At 43.8% G+C, this 14,243-nt stretch overlaps 1 protein-coding gene across 1 annotated transcript in view; it reads left to right on the top strand.

Moving 5' to 3' along the window:
• Window positions 1–145: 145 nt before the first annotated feature.
• Window positions 146–14,243, top strand: part of SPG11 (SPG11 vesicle trafficking associated, spatacsin) — a gene marked incomplete at its 5' end in the record, with an annotated part of 33,562 nt that continues 19,464 nt past the window's right edge. Inside the window, 18 exons of the mRNA XM_084267857.1 lie at window positions 146–357; window positions 1,390–1,571; window positions 2,272–2,499; window positions 3,257–3,461; window positions 4,026–4,163; window positions 4,517–4,965; window positions 5,189–5,334; window positions 6,398–6,530; window positions 6,889–7,044; window positions 8,179–8,357; window positions 8,524–8,700; window positions 9,155–9,226; window positions 9,647–9,774; window positions 10,381–10,559; window positions 11,027–11,234; window positions 11,758–11,961; window positions 12,788–12,894; window positions 13,541–13,686. Of these exons, the coding sequence (XP_084123983.1) occupies window positions 146–357; window positions 1,390–1,571; window positions 2,272–2,499; window positions 3,257–3,461; window positions 4,026–4,163; window positions 4,517–4,965; window positions 5,189–5,334; window positions 6,398–6,530; window positions 6,889–7,044; window positions 8,179–8,357; window positions 8,524–8,700; window positions 9,155–9,226; window positions 9,647–9,774; window positions 10,381–10,559; window positions 11,027–11,234; window positions 11,758–11,961; window positions 12,788–12,894; window positions 13,541–13,686 (3,249 nt within the window). The remainder of the gene's footprint in view (window positions 358–1,389; window positions 1,572–2,271; window positions 2,500–3,256; window positions 3,462–4,025; window positions 4,164–4,516; window positions 4,966–5,188; window positions 5,335–6,397; window positions 6,531–6,888; window positions 7,045–8,178; window positions 8,358–8,523; window positions 8,701–9,154; window positions 9,227–9,646; window positions 9,775–10,380; window positions 10,560–11,026; window positions 11,235–11,757; window positions 11,962–12,787; window positions 12,895–13,540; window positions 13,687–14,243) is intronic.

Raw genomic sequence — 14,243 nt, 5'->3', positions numbered from 1 at the left:
GCTGGGAGCTGTAGTCCCGCCGCGGCGCTTGGCCGGCGCTGTCAGCTGACCGGAAGGAAGAGCTGTCCCCGTCCGGCATCCAAGATGGCGGCGGGGCTGGGTGAGGGCGGCCCTTAGGCTGCGGGTGGCGGCCCTCCCCGAGGAGATGGAGGGGGCAAAGCGGGAGCTGCGAGTGCTGCTGGCGGCCTTCTCGGGGGAGGCGCGGGCCTCCCTGCGAGACGCAGCCCGGGTCCGGCTGAGCAGGGGTCAGGACGCTCTGGGCAGCCTCCTGGTCCCTGGTGGGATCTACCTGGAGTCCCTGGCGCCGGGCGGAGGCGGCCGGGCCCGGGGCAGCGTCCTCCCGGGAGCCTGGGCTGAGTAAGTGGCAGGGGGACGAGCAGGGGAAGGGAGGGGGCCGGGAAGGGACCCCCGGCGTCGCTTTGCTTTGGTGAGGGGCGCTGGGTGGACCCCGGAGCTGGGGGTGCTGCCCGGAGGGAGCAGGCCCGCCCAGGCCCCGAGAGCTGCCGGCGGCTGAGGGGGGGGGCTTTCCAGACCGCCTTGAAGCAGCGTGTCTTTGCCTAAAATCCCGCTGCGGGAAGGGCTGGGGATTTGTATCTGCTCGTTTGTGTAGCTGCGGGTGTGAGTTGGTTACAGCAGATTTAAGAAAGGAAGGAAAAGTGCCCAGTTTTGTTGAATTGCCAGGTTAAAATTTCATAGTGCCCTGGCAGCTTGGCTTCCTTCTCTTGCCGGTCCGGGGCCAGCTCCTGTGCCTGACAGTCAGCAGTCACGGGATGTTTTTAATCTGCTTTGGGAGCTTTTAATGCTGAGTCAAAACCACAGTCACATTGTGTTGCCAAACGCCTGCGGGGTCAAGCGATACCAGCGCCCTTCTGGTGCTCTAGACTCACGTTCCTGCACCACCCAGAGTGGCCTTGCAGCTGTTTTCTCTGCCTGCTTCCCTCTCCATAGCAGAGTAGGTGTGATGACAGATACTTGAGGAGTTTCTTAGTCTGAGAAGCAGGGGCTCAAACATTCAGAAACGGGCAATGTGCTCTTCTGCTGCCTAGTTGACAGCACTGGTGTGCCTCCCAAAGCAAGTCCTGAAGCAGAGTGTCCCTCACGTGCATGTGGCAAGGATGAGCAAAGGAAAAACACACAAGGACAGAAAAGCCCTGTATTCTAAAGGGGAAGAGAAGTAGGGGTTACCCAAGTGCTGTCTTGCATGGTGATCTGCTAGGGATGAAGTATGTTCTAGTGCTGGGGAGGGAGAGAGGGGGTGGCAGCTGAATCCTTACTACAAAAGATTAAATAATGAGAGTGTCCTGCCCATCCCTAGCACGCTTCCAGGTCTGTGTATGAAATGTGGACAGAGAACAAGGTCAATAAACACACTGAATGTTGTATCTTCAGCTTCATGTGGGAGAATACAGAAGATGATCTGCAAGCTGGCAAGACAAAAATACTGGCTCTGGGTAAAAGCCATGAACTGTTTGTCTATGAATTCACTGTAGAAGATGGAAAATACAACCCGCTCTCCCTGCACAGTTGTAAGGAAGATACACTTAAAAAGCTCCTTGGAGTTAAAAACATTAGTGAGTAAATTTCAGTGTGAATTCCATATTTGAAATGCATTAATGAACTTGAGAAATAGTAGTGACATTTAACATTGTTAGAGGGAATTAAAGTGTTGTAGCATAAGGTGTCTGGCTAACAAAGAGTTAAAATAAACTTCCATAAAACACACTCACACACCCCTGCTATCTCAAACTTGCCCTTTAATACTGGAACTGATGGGAAGACAGCAGAGAGAGTCTCCTCACTGACCCTGCAAAGACTAATTACATGTTTAACTGTATGTTCATGGAATCATAGAATCATAGGGGTTGGAAGGGACCTCGAGAGATTAGCAAATGTAGTGTGCAGTTAGAATGCCCCCAGGACCTAGTCCTTTGGTGTTCTCCATGTTCTTCAACAGTCTCCCTTTTTTATTTCCAAAGATTGTAGCTTTTATTTTCAGTGCTGACTGAAATAGTATTTTGGGATGATTTTTTTTTTGTGTTCTTGACAGTTTTGGCCACCTAAAAAGCCTGCACTGTTCCAGGAAACTTCTAAAGTCAGTGCTTCTGACACAGAAAGTGAGATTTAAAACAACAAGCCCCCCATACTCCCCAGTCCCAACTTTCATTAAGATGGTAGCAGAGGCAGTGACGTTGAGCTGTGATTTTCTTGAGGTATGTTTACAAATCAAATGTACCAGGTAGCTGCAATCCTAAAGTACCTTTACATTTACAGGTCTGTCTTCAATTTCCTCTTTGAGGATACTGTCTTTTGAAAACAACAAATGCATCCTTCTGCTCAACAAGTGTGTCATTGTGCATCTGACCTTTCCTGGACCAGACTCGCCCCTGGAGACCTGTGACTGCTTTACCCTTGATTTGCCTCTGCAAGTTGTGGACAGAATAACAGACACACACTTCTGCAGGGGGATCCTGTTTCTGTTAGACAGCTCTGGCTGGATCTGTATCCTTTGCAGGAGAGGGTAGCTCTCAGTGTAAGTGACCTGGAGGAACTAAGTTGGTTTTACTTTTCTCTCAGGGTTAAGCAGAAGTTTCTTGAAAGAAACTCAAGTTTTGAAGCTGCTGCCAATAAAGGGGTCGTGTCACGAGGTACTAGTTACTCTAGTAAAGAACACCCCAGTCATCTCTCAGATGTTTCTTAACCTGCCATAGGAGATCAGTTTCACGCTGGAGTAATGGTTTTGAGCAGTTTGATATGTGGATCTGTGTGTAACAGGCTTACATCTTACTGACAGGAGCCTTTCTTAATTAAAGCCTTTAGAAATTATCTGCAGATAAGCTGGGAATGGCAGCTTGGAGACCAGATAGCTGTCTTCTGTGTCCTAAAGAACAGGAGCTCAGACCTGGCACACACCGTTTCACAAGCTGCTCAACTTTAACCTCTTTGTCAGTGTTTTTCCTGACATGTATGTAAAAAATTGTGATAAAGTCAGGTGATTTTTTCCCTCCTAATTACCTAACTGTCAATATATATTTGTCCCAGCTCACTTCCACATAGAAACTCACTCTTCTGAGGTGGCACAAGCTGGGTGTTTGTACAGCTTCTGTTCCTAGCCCAGCTTAGAGCGCTGTGGCAAACCAAACAGGTCTAAATGCTTTGCCTGTGCAGAGCCTGGCTTGGACCCCAGGGTGAGCAGAAATCACCACCCTCCCCTTCTGTGTCATCACTTGTTTGCTGTTTCCTTTGACACTGTTTGAAGATGTGTTTGACTCTGTGGATGGTGTGAAACTAGCACATGTCAGCCTAGTGCTCTGCCAGGGGCAGGGGCAGCCTGAGGGGCCGGACAGGAGCCCCAGCATCCCGTCCCCGCTCGCTGCCGTGAAGGTGTCGCGTGACCTCAGCATTGCCGTCGTCATCAGTTCTTCCAGCCATGCCACCTCACTGGATCTCAACAAGTACTTCAGGTACCTGTGCAGCAGAATTCCTGCTTGAAAGTTTTCAGTGTAACTGACATTAAAAAGCCCCTAATCTTGCTCCTGTGCTAGTTGAAACGCTGTCAGCTTTTTATTTTGCGTTCTGGCCCTGTGGTAGAGTGGAAATTTCCTATTTGTTTAAAGACTGCTCATGAGTTATTGCTCCAGTTTATGCTCTGTCACTAGCAGATAGAAAAACTTCATCATTCTTCACACTTTTTCTCAGTGTTGTCAAGTGCCAGTGGTGGCACCTTTTAGAAATCCTGTAGAGTATATGGGCCTGTTAAACTCTTCTGGCATGGCTTTACTGGTTTTGCTCGATAAATTAGGACTGGGTTGTAATTTAGAGCTGTTTTCCACCTCAAAGGAAATGGGAACCTAGATATCATCAGGTTTTGATGGCTTACCTGGATGTATTTTTATGGATGTTACTAGTCCAAGAGAAAACTCATTCGATCTCTCCCATTCTCTTAAATTCCATTTGAGACATGAAAGAAAGAAATAATCTTAATTCATCTAGGAGGGAGGTGAAATGTGATATTTATTTCTTTACAGACAGTTCCCTGGGCATTTGCTCTGTAAGAGAGACCCTGAAAACCTTCCAGTGAAGCCTCCAGAAGGAATTGATGAGGATGACCTTGCCAGTTCTGACTACAGCATGGAGCTGCTGTCATCGCCCTTCCGCACAGACAGGTACACGATCGCAGTGCTTCCTCCCACAGGCTGGGTTTTGCCTCCTTTAGGTAACTGATTAGTAAAACTGCTGATTCTTTTTTTTAATTGTAGTTGTGGCTAGTGAAATCAGCTTTTTCTGCTTTCAATCTTTTGGATTTCAGGATGATGTTAGGAAAAGGGCTGAGCTTTGCATACGTCATTGAGCAGCTCCCAGGCTGTAATTACTGGTTAGGGTGTTATCTGGAGTTTGAATCAATAGTGACAGAGTTTTTATTTTTAACCCACATAGTATTTAATAGAGAAAAATTCTTTGTTTGTGCTGTTCTGGGAGTAACAGCTGGTGTTATAGGTCACTTCGTTCTTTGCCCCAGGTCCTGGAAGGCACACTTATCCTCACTACGTGATACAGTAAGGAGAAGAGGACCAGGTTCTTCAGGTTTGGTAAATGACTTGAATTTACCTTGGTATCAGTTTTTTACCCATCTTGAAGACCATGATCCTGAAATCTATGAAAATTCTGAGAAGATGCTGGCTTTTGTTCCACGGGCTGTTACCTGGGCCCCTTCCAAACCAGTGCAGAGTGATGGTGTGAGGCTGCAATGGAGACGAATCCCCAGAGAAGCACCCCAAGAAGTGGTGAAACTGGAGTGTAAATTGGTAACTGGAGTCAAAGCACTGTTTGTAGTAGTAACAAATGACAAAGGATTGACTCTTGCTCTCTGGGATTTTGAGTTACAAGACGTGACCTATCACCACTTTGGCAAAAATAGTGTCTATGTGGATTGCAGCGAAGAGGTGCCGTTGTGTCTGCTGCTGGCAGGTGAGGGGGCTGACAGAATCGTTCCAGTGTTGGCTTCTGATAAAGGCTTTCTTGGCTTTTTGTAGTGCTCTTCTTGCCTGGCTGCTGCTGGCTAATTCCTGATGTGTCCTTGCTGAGGTGAAATCCAGGCAGAGCCGTTTGTGTTGTTGTGACAGTAGATCAAAATGTTGCTGTGTTGCAGCTTGTTTATGTATTTTAATTGTGGTTTGGTTCTTTCATTTAGAGCACGGTCTCTCCTTAGTTCTCTTTGGTTTAACACAAGAAGAGTTTTTGAATAGATTGATGATCTATGGCAGCGCTGGAGTTGTAGATTCTGTTTGTCACCTCAATGGATGGGAACGGTGTTCAATTCCCATACATGCACTAGAGGTAAAGAAATCCATTTTCCTGCCTTACAGGTAACAAAAGTACTTCTTAAAGCAATGAGTGTGGTTTAGCAATGTCAGTGGTGGATTTAGAGCCAATTAAGAGTATGCCTCAGCAACCTACAGGCAGAATGTGGTTTAGTTACTAAACAAACAGTAAAAACCCCAAGTAACCCAGATGAGTAACCTGAAAGAAGAAATCCAGCAATAAAGTAAATACACATTAAAAAAAAAAGAATTTTTAAACTAAGCAGCACTGAAAACTCCCCCCTAATTGGACCCAAATGTATTTTTGCCAGTTGATTCCTGCAGTAGCTTTTGTCCTCTCACAAAATGCCAACTATTAAAGCAAATCCTTGGAACTGGATTTTTGTTTTCATTGTACTGCTCCTTTAAGCCAAGAGGAGAACTTCAGGCTGCCAACTGCCTCTTGGTGTCCCTTAACAATAGGTGGCAAAATACCTGCCATGTACCAGGCCACAAATCAAATCTCCTTGTGTCTGCAGTTTTCTGGTGCTGTATTTCTACTTTCAGATGGCAGAGATTCTTGTTTTAAAAAAATGCTGTTCCAGAAGCCTGGAACTCTGTAACAGCCTGTATACACCATGGATTGGTGCACTGCCAGTCTGTGTTTCCACTGTGCTTGGAGGGGGGAGCTCACCTGGAGGCATGTGGTAGGGTTCTTTGGGTTTATTGAAGGGTCTGATGGAAAGTGAATTGATGAGGTAAGGGTCACAGCCATTTTCAGTTGCTGTAAGCTTATTCAAAGCCCTGATTCTCAGAGTACTTTATATGCCAGATCAAACTCTGTAATAAAGTGCTGGATTAGTACTTTGTCTCTGAACACAGGGGTAGGATTTCTCCAAAGCCTGTTAGAGGAGCACGGCAGGTTCTGGACAGGTCACCCCCTTATTTCAGGCCACAGGTGCTGTGCACACACTTTAAATTTCACCTTTTTTCCTGCACTTATACTTTGTGACCAAGTAGGAAGTAGAACTGCTGGCAGTAAACGTACAATCTGCATTTCCAGAACACATGTATCACTGTTCTACTGCATCTTTGTCCAGGCAGGTTTGGAAAATCGCCAACTAGACACAGTAGACTTATTTTTAAAAAGCAAAGAAAGTCTTTTTGACCTGTCTGCAGCCCGCTCTGGACCTGAGCAGGCTTCTGGAAGTGCATCCCAGTCCTATCTGAAAAGTAAGTAGAATACTTTCACCTATGCAGAGATTTAAACTTAATTGCCTTCTGTTTATGCCTGTGCTTGTAAAAACAGATGGAATTGCCTGTGTTCTTGTGTGTCTGGATGATGCTCTGTTCAAACTCCCCTCCTTCTGGAAAATGAGGGAGGAATGGTGCATAATGTGTAGGGATTTTGTTGTGTCGATGTGTGCATTATGAGCATTTTGATCTGAAGGCAAAGCATGTTGCATATATGGAAGATTTTAGACACGTTTTAGAAGGTTTTTGTAGCTTACCTTTATGACTCCTAACTTTTTTACACTTATGTGATCAGTCATGTGGTAGAATGTTTTAACTTTTTCTGTAAATACCCCAGATTTGGAAGAGCTGAGACCAGCTTTAAACTTGCTTTGCTCAGCGATCAAAGAAAATGATATGGAGCCACACAGCAAACACTTCTCTGAGCAGCTCCTAAGCCTCACATTGACTTTCCTTAGCAAGCAGCTGGAAGACATTTTTGTGCACACACAGGGTAAGATCCCTCATTTTGAATCGTGTAGTTGTGTAGTGTGTCTTTCTTTAGGTTAATTTTGTTAATTAAAAGCCTAAATTTGCCTAGAATTAACCAAAATTGTGCTAAAGTTAAGTGAATGATAGACATTAGTTAAGGGGAGCCATGAGAAATCAGTGTGAACACAGTATCTGTGTTAGCCCAAGCAGCTGTGATCCAGCTCTCATGTCAGGATACTGGCAGCAGGGTCAGATTGGGGGTGTAGGAATGGGACTCCCCAGCTATTGCTGGATACACAGTGCCATTAATGGCTTGAGTTTAGCCCTCAGCTGCTCATTCTTTTCTCAGTGCTGCCACTTGGACTATTCTGGCAGAAATATTTCTGTGGCTGTGGAAAAGGAACAGACTAGTTTAAGAAACTGATACAGCTGAAAAAATACCCTACCAGGTTATTTTATATCTGGAGCACTTCCCAGTCTCGTTGCTGTGCTGTGCTGAGATGTTACACTTTGAAATACAGCCTAAAAGCTGCAAGAATAGAGCAGCAGCTGGTTTACTGGGGAAGCATTAGAATGCTGAAATTCCTGGGGATGGTTTTGTTTTGCTAGAGACCCTGTGGAGAGTGGGGTGACATGTCCTGACATACAGTGTGCTGTCCTTGCTGTCTCAGTGGTGCTTTTTAGTCTGTGGGCCAACAGGTTACACATGTTAAAGTGAAGCTGGTTTATTCCATTAGTAAAAGGCACAGACTGTTGACTGTTACTATTTTTTTTCTACATGAATATTAGTGGGGTTTGTTTCTTTCTACATGAATGCCATGTCTAAATGTCTGTGCATTTTCAGTGTGACTTATCCAACTAAATAAGTGGTTTGATTAATGAAAAATTTCAGTTCTCACTTTTTCCTGGGGAGGAACACACCTCAATGAGATCAGGTGGACCTCTTGGTCCAGCACCAGGAGGATTGTGACTGTATCCCAACCAGGATGCTGATAGAGGTGGGTGGTGTCAATACCTGTGCAGGTCAGAGCTGGTGTGCCCTGTGCTCTGAGGTGTGTTCTATTTCCTAGCCAGGAGAACATGTTTAACAGTGCTGCACATTAAAAACACTGCACTGTTCCTTTCTGTTTAACCATGTCTTGGATCCTCTTGACAGAACTTGATGAATCCCTGCAGAAGGCTGCAGATATTTTAACTGATTACATTATAAGACTTAGAAAATTTCTGAGGAAATACCCATGGCCCCAAGGAAACACGGTGCACACAGAAAACCATCCTGGTGAAGACCTACCTGCACTGGAAGAAAGCCAGATGTGGGAGAAGCTGACACCAGAGGTAAAAATGAGTAACCCAGCTTTTACTGTTCTTATTGAATGTATTTAAGGACATTTATTCATGTGGAAATACCTTTAAGTTACTGGGAAAAGTCATTATAGGGATCATAAAGATAGTAACACTGCAGGTTAATGAGATGGGTTTCTTCCATATTTCCCCCTTTCAGGAAATCATTGCTGAAGCCATCTTAAGCAACAAGATGCCAGAGGCCCAGGTCTTCTTCCATATGCATCAGCATCCTGCTCAAAGTCTTCAGGAGTTTATTCGGTCAGGTTTGAATCTGGTCTATGACCGTCTTCTGAAGAACAATGCCAGAGAGGCCTCCGAGCTTTTAAGAAATATGGTGAGGGGTGTTCAGTAAGCGCTGATAATTCTTTAACAGGGCACTTCTTGTGCCTGATGAGTGCTGAGTGTGGGGGGCATTTCGTGTCTTACAGATAGATTGATCCTACCAGTACATGTATTACAGAGAGCATTGACTTGTTTAAAGAGCTACTTTGATCACTAATGTGCCTTCAGAATGCGGAGGGAGCCTGCTAATGGGGTGTATTGACTGATGTAATGATCTGTAATGACCTGCAAAGTGCAGAGGGGATTCTGGCAGGTCAGGTGATAAAGGGTGTAGTTTTATATCCAGACACGTTGGAGAGTTCCTGCAGATCACTGGGTTGTTGTGACAGCTCTTAAACAGGACTTAAAAAGGGAGAGTCACAGCTTGCTCATGAAAGGTGGAGTGCTGCCTCTGCAGAACCGCATGGGGACAGTGTGCATACAGTGAGTATCTTCTTTCCTGTCAGGGCTTCGATGAGAAGGAGGAGCTGCGGAAGATTTGTTTCCACACGGTGGATAAACACGTGCGCAGTTTGTTGGTAAGTGTCGAACAGACTCTTTTTTGTCTAGGGGTGGAGCCTGAGGTGTGTTTGTGGTGAGAGGAAGAGATGTATTGAACAGGCTTTCAGAAAGGAAGCAGATAGGCTTTGTCCCCTCATCCTTGCAGTGTAGCTGCTGAAGGATGTCACTGACCTGCTCGTGTTCTTTCATATTTGCAGTTAAAATAAAAATTGGTTAAAATGTCATTTCTTTGTTCTGGCTGTGATCTAGTTCCCATCTGCTTGCACACAGTGTGAGGTCTTGGCCCTCTTGAAATTTAAGTGTGTTGACCTCAGTGCTTCCAGCCTTTTTTCCTACAGTTGGTTAACTCTTTGCAGTTGCAGGAGCATTTACAGCTTTAATGTATTATAATTAGATAAAAATTGTAATTGGAGGTAATACTTTAATTTGAATTGAAGGTGAAAGTTTTACAAGAAGAAAATTATTTTTCTGAAAAAGAGAAGAAAATGATAGACTTTGTGCATCAGGTTGAAAACTTTTACTCGGAATCCTTCCAGGAAAATAAAGAGATTCAATCTCTTTCCAGGTAATGTGGGTTATCAGTTTTAATTATTAATTAATAACCTTAATAGGATCTAAAAATGTACTGGCTTCTACAATCCGTATGGTTTACTGCACTAACAAAGGCAGCTTTCTGTAATCTCATTAATTTACACTGGTCTTCATTTGCAGAACTAAGGGTCAGTGTGGGAACTGATGACTTCTTGTTAGGTTCTTTCCAACCTGAGTCATGCTGTACTGTTGTCAGTGTAACACAGGTCTTCTGTTCCTGTCAGCATCACCATGCCTTCAGTAGTTTTAATAATAAAGGATATTGAGTTATTGATCAAATGAAACATGTCCAGATGGAATGTTTGCTCTGTTTTTGATACACAGTAGCTGTAATACAGCAAAGTAACCTAGAAGAATCATTTGACAGTAAAACAATCATAGAACTGTAAGGACCCTTACCATTTGCTCTGCCAGCTTTGGAAGAACTCTTTGCTCTCCTGTGCATACTCAGACTTTGCGCTGAAGTAAGGCCCTTTGCCCTTCCAGAGCTCTCTTTTCTGGCCAGGTTTGTTGATTCTTTCATCATCTCCTGCTTGTTAGATTGTGAACTGTCTTTAGAAAATGCAACCCTTCATTGCAGTGTCAAGAACTGGAGAAGGGAACAAGACCTTTCCAGGCACATGGCTGTTCTAGACTCCGTGCTGAACGGCGACAGACGTCGGGGTCGCAGCAGGAGGCTCAGGGTGATGTTTAACTGGGCTCAGTGGTGGGATGAGCTTATTCAGGAAATGATTCTCCTCTCCAGAAAACCACACCAAGGCAAGTGTTCTGGGACTGAGGACTTAAAGGGTGAATTAGAAGTCTGTCTTTGCTGTAATGTAGTGCAGTTGTGTAGGAGTGGCATTGATAGAACTAAAATTGCATGCTACCACAGCAGGTTGCTAATTTTTTTGTCAGTGAAAATGGGTAAACAGGGTGTTTTCCTCCTGTTGCGTTCTGGCAGGGATCTGTAGTCTTAGTGTAGAGAAAAATCTGGAAGTAGCTGAAGGGGACTTGTCTAATGCAAGGCCATTTATTGTAGGTGTTGTACACTGCTACATTCTGTGAAGCTTATTACACTGTAGGATTATATTTAGCTTTTCCAACACAAACAAGCTGTAATAGCATACTGAATTTCAGGATCACATTTGCAACTGTTCATTAAAAATATGTCTGTGTCTAAAGAAACATCCTTATTTCCCAAAGAGGCATTTGTGCTGGCTTCATCACTTCTTTTTCAAACACAGAGCTCAAGGGATGTAATCCCAAGGTTCTTTGGATGCACCTGACAGCCCAGCATGATTGGGCTAATATTTGTTCGTGGATTGAAGACTCTGACCCTAACCAGGCTTTGTGTGGAGAAGCTGCCTGGCCTCCTCTGACTCCAGATGTTGTTGACCAGCACATGTTGTGCAGTCGCTATATGAGAAACGACATACTGAACAAGCTGGCTAGGTATGTGCTCTTCATGCATTATGCCAACTCTCTGTCTCATGTGGAGCCAAAGTCAGGTAGTTCTAGAAGTATGTGTTAATAAAGTCTCTGATAACAAATTTCTTTTTATATTGTATTTAGTGCCCTCTTTTGAAATGACATGTATCCATTACTAAATCTACTTTTAGCTTTGTACTTGCAGTCTGTTATCTCAAAGCAGTAAGAAACATGAGAACAGAAATCCTCTATCAGCCCTTTGAGCTTACATAGGGATTATATTCCCAATGCCCATTTTGATGCAAGGGAGAAAATGCTGAGCACAGAGTGTTTGGCTCCTCACACTTGGTGTGTCTGCAGTGAGCTGGAGTAACTGCAGTATTGTTTGAGCACTGTCAAAGGTCTTTTGGCACTTGTGTGTGCCTCAGTAGTGAAGTAATCCCCTAGAAGGAAAGGTCTGCTTAGAATTCTGAACTAAAACCACCCTTGAGAGCTTCTGAAGGACATAACTGTGTAATATGTGTATGGTTTTTGTCTTTCCTGACAGAAAGGGAATTTTTGTCTGTTCTGAGCTGGAAGATTTTGAACTTCTCCTCCAAAGACTATCTTACCTGGGGGGAGTACTGCAACATCCTCACCCGGTTCCGAAATACACCGCTGCAGGGGGCTTGGATTTCCACACTCGTTTTGTCCTTTACTGCTTAGAACATAATTTGCAGTATCTGTTATACACTTACTTAGACTATTACAGGTAGGAATGCTTTTCACCCCTCCCATCTCATGCAGATTTAAATCATGAAACACCACTGTAACAGTTGGCAGTAAGAGTTTTCCTTGGTGCTTGCTGTTTGGTGAGGAAGACTGCTTTGGTCAGAAGAGTGTCACTTACTGAACAGCTGTGGGGCAGCATGTTACACTTCATGCTGTATTTTGAATCTTTATTCAGGTTGTTCCCTCAAGATTAATTTGTGTGTCAGTCATCAGAGGAAATTATTGTAGTTGTACTAGTGTAATGCTAGAAGCAATATGATGTTAAATGAGCCAAACCAGCTTGTTCTCTCACTTGAGCACAAGTATGAGCTAAATTAGGGTTAGTTGGGTTTTGAAGGAGAAAGGAATATTAGGTATTGGAATTGTACGAGTACTTCCCACTTACTGAATGCTTTGCAATTCAGATTTCTTAGCTGCAGTGGCAGACTAACAGTGTAATTATTGAGAAGGTAAAAATGGACCAGAGAAAAGCCAACAAATCTTGTGGTGTTTGTTTGTCTAATCAGTTCTAGTTTGCATAAAATATTTATACTATGCAGGGTGGTATTTCTGAATCAGGTCCTGTTTTTGGAAAGTGTTTGGATTGCCTGGTCTGGAAACCATGACTTATATTTACAGAACAAGTGAGCAGAGAAGCATGATCCTGAAGGGAACTGTCAGAGATGCCGTATCAGCTAAAGCTGTAGCAAAGGGGGATGTGATTTGCCTCCCTGTAGGGATGGATGACACCAGTCACTGCTACGTTGGGGCAGAGGATGGTTACAAATACTGTATTTTCACCATGCTGCTTCTCATCTGATTTCCAGTTTAACTCCATCAAACTGCCCTATTTTGGATAACAAGGAATTGCATGAATCACATCCTTGGTTTGAGTTCCTCGTGCAGTGTCGGGGAGTTGCCAGTAACCCTCGAGGTAAGAGTCTGGCCTCGCTCAAGAGGTGATCAGACATTGGTGCCACTAGCTGAGTGCTGGGTTTACCTTTCTGCTCTGCTGCTGGTTTTTGACCACAGCTCATCATTTACATGTGTGTTGAGTCCTCATCTCATTCCTGCTTCAACTGTACATAAAGATTTGGAGGCTGTAGATAGATATGAGAATTATTTTTGTGTGTGATCATCATTACCTCTAATTTGATTATATTCCCAAATGGTTGAACAGAAGGAGGATTGATAAGAAAATATAATTAAAGTTAAAGCTTCCCATTTTTCAAAAACATTGCTCCTTTTCTAGAGTCACATGTTAACAAGGGATAGAAATAAGTCCAAGTGAAGCCTTTTCAGAAGGCATGATCGGTATAGGATTAAGAATTGAACCAATACAGTTGTCAGTTTTGGGACTCTATTCAGATCAATCTGTGCAGACAAAACTGTGGCTTTGGGGAAAATTTAGAACAGCTTATAAACTGTATTTATCAGTAGAATCAGAAAAATCACTATTAACAGCAATGGATAGAAAATTCAGCATTTTTCATAGTTGCAGAACAGTTTTAAAGCATGGTTTGATGTTTTCCTATGGGTTTTGCTTGAAATTAAATTACACTTTCTTTCTTTTTTTTAAGATCCCAAGATGATTTTTCAGGCTAGCCTGGCAAATGCTCAGATCTTGATTCCTAGTAATCAAGCCAGTGTGAGCAGCATGCTGCTGGAAGGCCGGACTCTGTTAGCACTTGCTACTACAATGTATGCACCTGGAGGTATTGATCAGGTACTGTGTGCAACGAGTTATCGATAAGCCTTTGGAGAAGTTATCATGTGGGGGTGAAAGCTGGAAGGAGCAGGTTAATAAAAATAAATACACCAATGCAGCAGGTAATTTCTGCACATATAAAAACCTGGGTTTGGTGGTGGGTGTTTCAGTGTGACAGCAAAGCGAGTAGAGTGGTTCGAGGTTACGTGGTTTGCCTGTAGCAAGGCACAGTGGCTGTGAGCTGTGAGTATTTAACTCCTTCATAACAGCTGCACCTGAGAGTGCTTATAAACACTTGTGTTCTTCCTGTAGTTTTAGCCTGCAAATACATTTTCATAAATGTTTTAATGTGCCTGTGTTAATTAGACAGCTATCCCCTTGTGTGGTCGTTTGTAGTTTTTAAGTCAATGGAGTGGTGGGGAACTGGAACTGGACTGCTTTTCTGCCTGGAGATGTACAGCTGGTATTCACCTTCCAGACTTTTATTTTTAAAGGCTGAAAATCATCTGGGCAGGTATCAAAAATTTCAGCTTGCAGGTTACATTGTGTTGACCAGTTGGATTGTGCTATAGAGA

The sequence above is a fragment of the Gallinula chloropus genome, assembly GCF_964237585.1.
Source record: "Gallinula chloropus genome assembly, chromosome: 9".
Taxonomy (NCBI): Eukaryota; Metazoa; Chordata; class Aves; order Gruiformes; family Rallidae; genus Gallinula; species Gallinula chloropus.
This window is presented reverse-complemented; position numbering and strand designations above follow the sequence as displayed.